This window comes from Pocillopora damicornis, chromosome 4, assembly GCF_964200805.1.
Source record: "Pocillopora damicornis chromosome 4, jaPocDami1.2, whole genome shotgun sequence".
NCBI classification, from domain to species: Eukaryota; Metazoa; Cnidaria; class Anthozoa; order Scleractinia; family Pocilloporidae; genus Pocillopora; species Pocillopora damicornis.
The window spans coordinates 8,885,468-8,898,448 of NC_142673.1; the positions used below are offsets into that span (position 1 = coordinate 8,885,468).

General features: G+C 39.5%; 1 protein-coding gene across 2 annotated transcripts; it reads left to right on the plus strand.

Moving 5' to 3' along the window:
• Positions 1 to 478: 478 nt before the first annotated feature.
• On the plus strand, positions 479 to 11,893 carry LOC113669083 (uncharacterized). Of its 2 annotated transcripts, none has more exons than XM_089204310.1 (12): positions 479 to 1,038; positions 2,446 to 2,517; positions 3,300 to 3,509; positions 4,263 to 4,374; positions 4,751 to 4,932; positions 5,121 to 6,038; positions 6,220 to 6,492; positions 7,852 to 8,292; positions 8,951 to 9,220; positions 9,816 to 10,100; positions 10,268 to 10,324; positions 11,690 to 11,893. In XM_089204310.1, exons 1-12 carry the CDS (start codon positions 936 to 938, stop codon positions 11,800 to 11,802), a joined length of 3,036 nt encoding a protein of 1,011 aa, XP_089060436.1. In that variant the 5' UTR covers positions 479 to 935; the 3' UTR covers positions 11,803 to 11,893. The 2 variants fall into 2 exon arrangements, with proteins under 2 accessions (XP_089060436.1, XP_089060437.1); XM_089204311.1 differs by having other exon boundaries at positions 9,822 to 10,100.
• The last annotated feature ends 1,088 nt before the right edge of the window (positions 11,894 to 12,981 follow it).

Below are 12,981 nucleotides of genomic sequence, written 5' to 3' on the forward strand. Positions count from 1 at the left end.
TTTTACATCTGATTAGTTGAGAAACCCTAAGGAACTCTTCTTGGGTTGCTGTGTAACAGTTTAACTTGCAGCTGGTTTCATGAAATAGATAGCAAAATAGAATAATTTTAATTTTCACTCTATTTTCAATGACCATTCGTGTCCATGGACACATTTCGTTTTTTTTTTTCGCAAGTGATAAGCATCTTATTTCTCCTTATGATGTTTAAATAAGTAAGCAGCTAGACTGGTGGTCGCCATTGAGATTGCCTAGTTTCTACAGTGAGTTGCGCTAATTTAAAGGAAGGAAAGAAATGTCCATCAAATACTGTGTTTTTTTTGGAAGAGAAAACACAAGAACGCCTCCTTTAAAATTTGAATATTCGATATTAATAAAGATTACTCAGGAAGGCCCTGATGGAAAAAAAACTGGCAAGTATAGCTACATAAAAATTGTGTTTTACCAAAATGTTAACGTTGGACGCTCTGATGAGTCACAATTTATCAGGGTAATGTATGGCCGAATTTGGCAAACTGATCAAGTTTGATTCACTCCAGAGACAGTTGTCAAGTTCTTTTCATGTTACTCCACAAACATTTCACTGCACGGACATTTAAATTTGGCTAGTAGCAATTCACATGAGTGGTATTACATGCCACGTACGGTAAAACGGGAGTTGAAATGCGATTCTTTAATCTAGTGATAATTTTAAAAGAATGCGAAATAGCGTCTATTTGTGACCACGTCATAAAAAAAAGAATCACAGACACATTCTCGTATTTGATGTATCCATCAATTTACAAAGAAAAACTCTTGATGAAAAATTGTTCGCGAGTTACGTGACCAATCAGAAACCCTTTGTTAGTCAGCAGGTGCCGGAAGAAACTAAGTAAATCTGTAGAAAGTGCGATTAAATCGTTACATCTTATGTCTACTTAGTCATCTGAAACCTGGTATGAAGTTTTCATCTATCATTGCTTATGCTGAACTATACGCTTTGTTTATGGTGTTATTTTCAAAGGGTGATAAAAACGGAAGAAAATCAAGAGATTCAGCAGGTAGGCGTATTTGTTGTCACCAGCGAAATTTTAGAATCCATTCACTGTTTTGTAAATCTGCGTACTTTTCGAGTAATGGAAGTGAACGCCTCCCCTAATTTAAATACAACTATGGGCATATAATCAAATATTTGAAAGTATACTTTGCCGCCGACTCGTTCGAAATATGAGGGACCCCTGCGGCGTGCTCTTAAGTACCGTGTCAAACACAGTTAGAGTTAAATTTAAATTTTATCGCGTTAGAGAGTGTATGTGGAAACATGAACATGGTAAAGTGAGCTTATTGATTTAGAATAAAGGGATAGGTTTCTAAGAAAACTGTGGTGTTGGGTCGGTGAGAGTCAAAACAAGATAATTCGATTTTATCAGCTGGGTTGGTAATGTGAATTGGCCACCGTACAGCGATTCTAGACCTTAAGTTTCGAGCGCTTGCCTCTTGTAAGGGCGAATGGCCAACAACTAAAGGCTCTTAAGAGGGATTAACGCTCATTATCAACTCAACTGATGAAACCAAATAACCTTATTGACTTAGACATTGATCAGACTTCCTTTGGTATCTACTCTCTTGTACTTGTTTGTTTTAGTCTAGGAACAACTGTCTTCGTAAATTTGAAGCTCTTTCCGCTTAAATTATCATCATCCCTAAATCTCAACTTCTCAAACTTCGTAACTATATTTACTTCGTTAGATTCTTCTGTTTGGTTAGCACAAATTTTAAAATGAAATATATAACTCTAAGCTTACTCTAGACTGGATTGGTGAGACTCAGGGAAAATAATAAATTATTCTAGATTAGATTTAACTCGAACAAAAAGATGTTTATCTAAACGAATGATCAACCGTATACTGCAGGTCCTTTTTTATATGGTCAACTGAGCACTAACTCTTAAACTTCGTAAAGCATAGCAAGCTTCATTTCACAACCATTGACTGCGTTTTGAGATTACTCAGCAACCTGGTCGCTAGATTGTAAAATAAACGATTAGCTCGTGACATTGTTGCACACCAATGTATCAATTCAAACTGAGGCGCGTAGCTGACTTATCCAGAGTTGTTTGTTAACAGCGCAATTTGGTTTTCGCCAGTTAAGTTCATTCCTGAGAAGTCGTGCACTTGCGGCCAGAGTTTTCTTTGGATATTTTTAAAATTGAACCACAGCATATACATTTTAATGCCGGGGATGGTGGAGCTTATTCCTTCTTCAAAGTACGAATTTTCTCTTGTTTTTGATTAAAGTATGTAATGCCCACACTTACTTAGCTTGTTACTGACAACGGAGTCCACATTATTTCGACTCATACTTAAGTATTTGGTAAATTTTGTTTTCCTTCATTTTAGATATTGTAATAAAAAAATTCGGATTTCTGTCTGAACTGAGCCTTGGAAACGATTTTTTTGCACTGATAGTTGACGACGGACTGCTAAGACGAAGGCGGGCGTATAGATTTGGAAGTACGAACGAAGGACCTTGCGCCAACAGTAAGTTACATCGCGAAGACTTTGTCCTCAGAAAGTTCTTAATTGCTTTACAACATAGATCAAAATCTTACAAACTCTTTTATTTTTTGCCACAACAGAGCTGTCTGAGGTGCTTGCGTCTGCAACAAAAAGCCACAATGTATTGGTTTTTTTTGACGAGATAATCGACGCTATCTTGACCAATCGGCTTGCGATCAATATCTCTATTACTTCACAATAAATACAATGTTATAGACAGATTATTCCATAAAGAATGTAGTGTACCGCTTTTTTCCTACCTCGTTAATTTCTTGCTTTTGTTACTTTAGAATAAAAATCTACTTGGTATTTCCGCATGTAAAGTGTAACTTTTTGCATTTGAGATCTACATCATAGTAAACGTTTTGGTGCGTAGTATCGCTGAGTATTTTTACGACTTGTCCTGTACTTTGACGAGCCCGTAAGGCGAGTCAAAATACAAACCACACATGAGACAGGACAAGCAAAGCAGATACAGAAGCGTAGAACGCGCAGTTGACAGGTTAAACAGAATTTTTACAGTACAAAAAGAAAACAGCTGTCCTAATATCGCATAATATTTGTGCCTGATTCGCTTGCTATCTGTATTCTGCTTACTGACCAATGCATTACTGGCCAAAGAAAAAAAATTGAAAATGAATTTAAAATGAAGTGGATTTGAAAAGTCTACTCCAGAATAACAGAACTGTTCGTTTCATGTTACACACAAATAAAGCTGCACTCTTCCTTATAATTGATTAAAAGGAATTTTATTTTAATTTCAGTGGCCCATGGTGTTTACCTGGAGAGATGGGACAGAATAGATTACAAACGTGTCAAATTTCTACTGGCAGATCCGCGATTCCCAAACCTGCCAAGTTTATCAATATGTCTTCCAACATTTGAACAGCCTTCTAAGTGGGGAGATTTCTTTGGGACCCGTTTGAGAACTTATTTTGTTCCCCTTCAAACTGGAAACCACTATTTCTATCTCTGTAAGAAGTTCACACTTGTACTAATAATCTGTGAATATAAGAACATAAACATAGTATTGCGTGATGCATTCTCAATGGGCTTAATTGTCATGGGCGAGTATCGCGCACGCATTACCAACGAGGGAAACCGTGATTTTCTCGTAGACGGTCGCGATGATAGCACCATTTGATCAGCGTTAATTACCCCAAACGGAAAAACATTTACTTTAAGGAAGAATTGTGATCAGGAGCTGAATTAGTTACTTATCAGGATGACATGGAACCCTACCTATAGAACTAGAGGGGGAGAGAGAGAGTTATTTAAAGTTTGAAACGAATGAACTGAAGGCCAAGGCTCCAGCTCGCGGAGATAATCGTAATATTGCATATCATGCAATCGATATTTTCGGTAAGGTTATTCGAGTTTTGCGCGTTTTCCGTGTACGTGGGATACCCCATAATAATGCCTTTTTAGATGTCTTTGGTACAACTATCAATTATGCCGAGTAGGAAAGAACTTGGATAGTTTGTTTATTTAAAGAAGCTACCAGAATGCAGTGCAGCAACTAACCAACAAACTAAGCAGAAAGATAAAAAGCATCTTATCATCTTTTAGACCACAACAGGTGCTTTGAAGGCACTGATCCCGTTGTGAGTTAGGTATGCAAAGATACAGGAAAGGACCTAACGCTCTCTTGCAACGACGTCCAAACGATTCTTATCAGACTCTTGTTAAACGATGAAATTTTTTAAAATTTCCCTGCTACGTTCTAGCATCTGATGCTGGGAGCAGACTCTACCTCAGCCCAGACGAAACGCCAAAGATGAAGGCACAGATTAATGCCATATTTGGTGGCTTTGCCACGTATCACTACGAGTATAACAGGTAATAGTAATTAAAAAATTACTTCTTTGTACAAGATATTTCAAAAAATGCCGTTAAGTAATGCCTTATTCCTTTATGCAATCTGATGCAATTTTTTCTAAATATTTTTCTGTTTTACTTCATCGTTAGATGAAATTTGATTGTTATTTGACTAGCTTACTGGCTTCCGTGACGCGCATGTCATTTAGGAGAGTGAATATGGGAAGTACATGGCCTGTTCGACATTCTCAGGAGTTCAGGGCTGTTGAAGTTTTTTTTGCTAAAAGTCAGCTATTTATCAATCATCGCGATTATCGAAGTTAACACTTAAAAATCCGTTTTATGTGATGGCTGAAAGCTTGTTTAACGTTGAGTAATTTTTTCATATCTACTGCAGGTTCATTGATCAAAAATCCCAACCAGTCTATCTATTTAAGGGCAAGTACTATTACATGGAAGCTATATTCAAAGACGACCATCAGAACGATCACCTAGAAGTTGGATTGAAGACTCCAGATGGAACATTTTATAGAGTAATTCCATCAAAGTTCCTCTGGACGAAACTTCCTCCAAAACCAGGTTGGTCGATTTTTATTGTTTTTCATCGTTAATGTTTTAAATGTAGGGTTTTCTATCGTTTTTTAAATGTACATTTTAGGATAACTTAGTGAAGTCACACTAGTCCAATTGTATTTTACCAAAGTAATGTCAAAACTCTCACACGTTCGAGGGCTTATCGCTCACACTTTCCTGTCATTATTTATTAGCGCAGAATGCTACTTACCGGGCAATTTTACTCAAAGTGGCTGCAAGAGCTGGTGCAAGAGCCGGTTCATCATTTGGGGCGAAATGGGCAAGAAAGAGTGGAGCCAGAGCTGGAGCAAAGGCTGGTGCAATAGCAGGAATGAAGGCTGGAGCATCAGCGGGGGCTCGTGCAGGTGTTGAGGCTGCAATAAAAATGGCATCAAAAACCCTTGAGGAAGCATTTAACTCTCTTCATGGTAATGACGGACACAAATTTAAAATTGTGTTCAAAAATGGAAGTGTTGTTTCTGTAACTGGTCCGGGAATGGAAAGTGCCCCTGGGAGAGCAAGCGCCGCTGCAGCCGCTGCAGCACCAGGAGTTACTGGAAGTAGTGGTAACAGTGGTGTTTCTGGAACCCCTGGAATCGCTGGAACGGCTGGAATAGCTGGGAAAGCCGGCACTCCTGGCACAGTTGGGACCGTTGTAGCTCCTGGAACTGGAGGTGGAGGTGGAGGAGGAGGTGGGGGTAGGGGTGGAGGAGGAGGTGGGGGCGGAGGAGGGGGTGGAGGGGGAGGTGGTGGAAGTGCCGCAGGCGCCGGAGGTGGAGCCACTGGTGGTGGTGGAGCGATAGGTGGGGGTATCGCAGGCGGAGGTTCGGCAGGTGGAACTGTGACAGGTGGTGGTGTTGGTGTTGCTAGTGGAGCAAGTGCTGTTACTGCAGTGTCAACTGGTGGGGCTGGCACTTCTTCACAGGTTACCTCAACCACGAACTCAGCAAGTGGAAGCAGTGTAGCTGTAGGGGCTGGTGAAGAAGAAGTCGATAGTTATGCCCTGTCACCTGAAAGGCCATTAACGATAATTCCAAGACCAGGGGAAGATCCCCAAGCCCTCGCTACATCACAGGCCATGCTTTGGCCAAAAGTAGGGGGTGCAACAGGGCGTAAGTATCCGATTCTAAGAAGCTTTTTTTCAATCATTCTTTGCGTACTTTAATTTACCTGTGCTATGTTTAGATGTCAATTCTTCACCACCTAAACTGTATCATTACTGAACCTCATATTCTTACCTAAACTCAACATACAGGAGTGAGGCCTTATACTAAAGACCTTAATTTCTTTCAGTCGTCGCAAATGCAATGTACACATTTCACTCATGGGGCATACCATACAGACAAGAGGAAACCTATCTAAATAACTGTTGGCGGTCAGTAAATGGAGTCCTCCACATGAAGCCGTTCTGCCAAGCCTTTATCGCTCGAGTGCCTGCTCTTTATGTCAAGGCTACCTCAAAGAACTACTCCGTATCCTTTGAGTCCGCGTGTAGGCCTGGTCATTTCTTAAGACAAAAGAACTATCATTATTTTCTGGAAAAGAGAGATGGAACGGAGCTGTTTGGTGAGATATTCAGTACGATTTGTTGAATTTATATGCGCTATTTCCCGATCACACTGTCCGAGCTGTTCCTCATATTTGGACGAGCGTATTCACGATAATAATTAGTAGATTCAGATCTTTGGGTAAAGTGAACGGCAAGACACAGATGTCTAAGTTCGTGTACTTATGTGAAGTTTATATGAAATAATTCATATTTTGTACTGCGGTTGTAGATGAAAGTGAAATGTGATCATCGCAGTAAATTTTCCAATTTAAGCAATTGGAAAGAAGAAGCCTGAAAAAAATCAGGGCTTCAACGGGATTCGAACCCGTGACCTCCGCGATACCGGTGCGATGCTCTACCAACTGAGCTATGAAGCCACACATTGGGAGCGAGGTCAATTTATTGAGTTCATATCTTCCCGTGCAGTGAAATCATGTGAAGTTTATATGAAATAATTCATATTTTGTACTGCGGTTGTAGATGAAAGTGAAATGTGATCATCGCAGTAAATTTTCCAATTTAAGCAATTGGAAAGAAGAAGCCTGAAAAAAATCAGGGCTTCAACGGGATTCGAACCCGAATTCTTCACATGATTTCACTGCACGGGAAGATATGAACTCAATAAATTGACCTCGCTCCCAATGTGTGGCTTCATAGCTCAGTTGGTAGAGCATCGCACCGGTATCGCGGAGGTCACGGGTTCGAATCCCGTTGAAGCCCTGATTTTTTTCAGGCTTCTTCTTTCCAATTGCTTAAATTGGAAAATTTACTGCGATGATCACATTTCACTTTCATCTACAACCGCAGTACAAAATATGAATTATTTCATATAAACTTCACATGATTTCACTGCACGGGAAGATATGAACTCAATAAATTGACCTCGCTCCCAATGTGTGGCTTCATAGCTCAGTTGGTAGAGCATCGCACCGGTATCGCGGAGGTCACGGGTTCGAATCCCGTTGAAGCCCTGATTTTTTTCAGGCTTCTTCTTTCCAATTGCTTAAATTGGAAAATTTACTGCGATGATCACATTTCACTTTCTTCGTGTACTTATCTTCTCTTAATCGTCACCAAAGTATAAAAATCCAAATGTGACTATGCTCACGCTAATGCACCAGTCACTAGAATGCGGCCTGCTGATTGCCATACAATCGGGTCTTGAGAGAATCGGGTCTTGAGAGAATGGTTTGAGTTAGTACGGAAATGGACTGCATTTGGAGGAAATAAAATTCACCCATCCATGTTTTCATCGGGCACGATGACTCAAGTTTTCTGACCCGGAGTTAAGCAGCAATGAAACTTGGTCTAACACTCTGCCATCTAGAAAAATTAGAGACAAGGTTCTCTTGACTTTCAATTTTTGTTCATTTCAGATAAAGACAGCTCCTTTTACATCTATTCGGTGATGAAATATCATCGGAATCTCCTTTTCAACGCCATGCACCAAGACTGGTATATATGCGAAGAGAGTAATTGGAAAGAAAGGGATCCTGCAATGGTTCTTGACTTTTACAAAGGTGAGCCGGATGTTCTACAACGTTGCTCCTTCGCTGTTTACCCGCTCTCGTTAAACAGTAACAAGTACATGAACTGTAAAAATGTCCTCGGTCCAGTAAAGCACAAAGAAATTAACGGACAGTCACTGCCCCACCCACCTCCTTTACTGCCACATCTTCCTCCGCCGCCTCCTCTCTTGCCTGTATGTTTGCCAGTGTGCCCGGCTCAAGAAGCGGGAGGAACTTCTGGAGTGGGAGGAACATCTGCTCCGAATTTTCCGTCCACAGTTGGAGTTTCAAGCGTCCAAAAGAGTGCACGTACGTCTTTATTTTTATGCAGTGTAAAATATGGTTTAACTCTAATGTGTCATTGTTGCCAAAGCTGAGCTGCTCGACATTTCCTCTTGGATTGGGGTTTACCGCCTCCAGAAAGGCTGTCAGCCATTGGTTTTAGTTACCCCTAGCCTCAAAATGTGGGTCAAGTAGCACGTTCAAGCATCGAAACGCCTGTTGCAAAAATATAACTCTTAACTTGTCCATTATTTTCTATCCAGTATGTGCCAAACCATATCAATTCGTTTGTAAAGTTGATAAATAAGCGCATTCAAAACGTGTAACAGGACTTGCAAAATTTTAATTAGTTTACGTATCAGCGTTTATTGGTTTAATGACTGATGAGCCACAAATAAAGTTTGAATGGCATGAAAAGAGTCCAAAAGCTGCTCGTTGTGCCACAGCCTGCTGAACAAACGACCCCACCCCCCCAAAATCCTTATTATTTGACTTACATTTGGATGCATAGGTCACTTTTAAAACATTAATTTAATGAGTTGAGCTTCGCATCTCAGAAATATAGCAAAAGAAGTCTGAAAGCTTAGGTCTCTGATGGTTCACAAAAACAAAGCAGAAACTTTCTATCGACTAATTTACTGAGATATAATTCTGTTAACATTATACTTTCTCTTTCTTTTTTCAGCCATGTGCGTTGCATTGATTTTCATCAACGACTTCCACGGTCCATTTAAAATTTATTCCCCTCTCAAAAAAGATGGATATCTCGTCAGTGGGTCAGAATTTCAGCTAAAATTCATTGTAAACCGACCCGAGCTGCATGGCGTTGTGGAATTCAGTGCCCAAGACCCAGTAGGAAAAAGCAACCTTCTTTTAAACGGAAAATCAAGTATTCTGGAACCAGTAGTGCGAGATTGTCCTATTTTTCGGAAAATTTCAGTGACATCCCTACAAGGTGATGTAAAGTGCTGGAAACTTAACAATTTCCTAAAAATCATTTCATAGAAAATGAGATTTTAGATGGGTTTATTTCCTACTATCACAAATCTCACATTTTTCCTCTGTGCAATGAAGCTGGATAAAACTTTCGACAAAACTGTGAGGGCCGGAGTAAGTAATTATGTACCAAGCTGAACTAAACACGCAGTTTGATGTGCTTTTTACTATTGTGTAACGTTGTACAGGCGCAGAAGAACATATTGCTTCTCTTTTACATGAAAAAGGTGAAATGCAAGTATTATGTACTATTATGTACGCACAGCCGCGCACACCCAGAGGTATATGTATCCACTATGATGGCTCGATGGGGATGAGAGGGGCCAAGTGCGCTCTGGGCCACAAATGAAGTTGTTCTTTTTTGCTGGTGTATCACAGGTTATGATCTTGATGAAAAGATTATCTTCAAACTTGAATTTTATCGTGTCCTCAAAACATCCCTAATTGGAAATCTTTTCTTAAACGATCTAAAAGCCACAATGCATTATCCACTTATAAAGTGTTTACCAGCCGCTTCAATAGGCATCTCAACTGAGTAAATAATTTGTTTTAAGTTTCAGGTCCATCTCAGGCAAATACATCGAGTAGTTCATATGCTCCGCCGGTGGAATCAGGAATTCTTTCACCTCAAAAACCAGTACCGTCCCTGCCGTCTCAATATGGACCCCCATCACCACATTTGCCTCCCGCTCCGCCACCTTTTCCCTCGCCTCCAGCAGAAGCACCTGCCTCTTCCACTTCTCAAACTCCATCGGCAAATGAACCGTCAGTTGCTCTCCCTCCGGTACCAGCTTCAGCTCCTCCTTCCCCGGGTCCAGCATCGCCATCGCACCACAAAGGTAATGTAATTTACAATCGATGACAACGATTCATTTAGCTACTTCTATACTTTAACTTATCCAGCTTCCTATTCATAATAATACCATGAGATTATAAACTATTTATAATCTCCTGCTAGTGCCCAAACCTTTCCCATGGTAATTTGCTTCCTTTTTTTCTGTTACAGATAATGGATCCTTTCACTATCATTTCCATTATCACCGATGGAAGAATCCTTTAAATGGTAAAGAGATTATAATTGTTCTTATACGAAAAGTAGTTCTCGTTATTTAGGTTTTTGTTACATGAACAATACTAGGACGATTATGACTGAGTAATCATACGGTAAACTGGGTAAAGTGTAGTTATTAAACTGAGAGAGGAATTAAGTCAAAAAGCCTTCAAGGTAATGGTTGGTATATAGACGGAGACGTGAATTAAACGCCGATTGCTAGAAAAATACTGTACAAAAAGCCGTAGGTTTCACTAAAAAAGGCATGCTATTTAATAGAGAATAATACATGGGCGCACGTAGATATGGAATTTCTCTTCGAGTGTTCAACTCGATAGCTCACGAGTGAGATGTTGAGTTGAACACGAGAAGAGAAATTCCATATCTACAAGCGACCATGTATTATTTCGTTTGTCATATAAACACTATAGCCCTTTACTGACAAGAAAAGCCGACTTCCCCAATGAATGAAAATAAATGAATCGACAATCCCCAAATAATAATCGTAAAGTGCGTTGGCGCTAACTCTTAAATGGAAAAATGCGTTGAATAATGATTACAAAAACAACAATGGTCATAATTTTTAATTTACCAAATTCTCATTTATTGACTTTTTCCTTACTGACAGAAGAAGTCTTTCAAGTAAACGGCCAAAATTGGCCAGTGGCAAATCTTCCAGTTGTCGATTTTCATTCTCAGTCGAAAGAAATGCCAACACCAAAGCCACTGAATACGTAACTTTCAGTTTTTCTTTCAGTAATTGGTTTTCTTCCCCTTCTAAGAAAGTTTGAACCTCGCTGTCTGTCAGCGATACGGAATTTTTAGTGTTTTAGCCGCCATAATTCCAGAAGGCTCCGACAAACAACTTGTATTGAGAATCATGAAAACTTTGCCGTTCATTCATCAACCTGACCGAGTGGCACCAAAGGCGAGTGACGTGTCAGCAGCTGATTGGCCATATCAACACACGTGAAAAAAATACGATATTTTTTCACGTGTGTTGTTACGGCTTTTCTTAGGGCCGGAAATCCCTGTATAACACCGCAGTTTATGTGATAAGACATTTTTTAACATCGTTTTGAATTTTTCACGTCCTCAGTAGTTCCCAATTACAATGCATCTTTATATAATAAAAAGGATACTTACAAAAGATCGAAAATGAAGCTCCAATATCTTATAAGCTTTTTGGAACTGCAATTCGCCCACTTCGTGCTCTGCCGGTAATTCGCTCTCTGTTACATTTTATTCTTGACAGTTTTTTTTTTAGCAAGTTAGAGGGTGACCTCGCCAGTATTTTTTCAGACTGGTTTCAGTAAATTCGTCTCACGGTGCGTATTTCCGATGTATTGGTCACCAATAAATATATTTCTCTTGCAGGTTGTCCAAGTGAATGTTCTAACTCGGTCCTATGTTCTCCTCAGTCTTGTCCGTTACATTGTTGTAAGCGAGACGAAAACGATTACATTGACGACGACGAACTTATACAATAACAAGACTGCTTTTTTTTAATTATTTTTTTTTATTTATAAACGGTATTCAGTGAGGGAAAACCTTTATAGAAAATAAATGGTGGAATGAGAACGTTGTAATAAGCTTCCCTCTCCACTGCGCCCTCCGTCTAGCACTAAAGTTTAGTAACGAACCCCACCCCCACCCTCTTGTAAGCTCCTTTCCTCTTTGCCCTCTCTCATCAAAAGTTTTTTAATTCATCTCACGGTGAAAATTAATGTTGGAATGAGAACGTTGTAATAAGCTTCCCTCTCTACTGCGCCCTCCGTCTAGCACTAAAAGTTAGTAACGAACCCCACCCCCACCCTCTTGTAAGCTCCTTTCCTCTTTGCCCTCTCTCATCAAAAGTTTTTTAATGGTCGTATAGCTATCACTCGTTCGGGATGGGTGGCTCTTTATTGTCAATTTTAGCTTTATTCAAAATCCTGGATTAGTTTTCATCGTGAATATCCTAGGTTTTAAACCAGAAATTCAAATTATATCACTTTGTGTCATCCAATAAATCTGGGCGACAATTAAAAACAAAAAATAGATCCCCGAGGAATCATTAGAACTTTTGTCTGTTCGAAAATTGAATTTGTTTTGTGCATCTACTAAATATTGGCGGCAAGTTATTGTTATTTTTGTTGTTTGTTCTCTCTCTTTATTTATTTATCCCTGTTTGTTGAAGAATGTATGGATATTTTAGGGAGAACTTTTATGTTAATCATTTTTAGGAGTTAAAGGGTTAAAGTAATGTTAAGTACTAACGTGAGTACTGTTGGTATTTTTTATTGTGTTGGACTTAGTTGTGCAAGTAATAAATACATAAAACGGTATGTTTATCGCGTACTCAATGTTAGTTTACTAATTTCCTACAAACTTCCTTTTAATTTATGTTTAGTTATTATGTAGTCAATTCCATAGTCTAAAATGAACGCGTCGGTGGAAATCGAGATTTCCTGGAATTGTATCATAACTTTGGATCTTTGCTGCCTGGGAAGTAGTTCTTATTGTGGGCGCTACATTTTTGCAACACCTTAGCCTTCTTCACGTATCATAGCCTATAAAAGTACGACGCACACCGTTAGTTAGTAAAAGCCTGAAGTTAGTTGAAGCTACACCACTACTTTTGCTACCATCAGAAGGATCCGAGCTACCGCTACCTCAAGTGTCTTTGA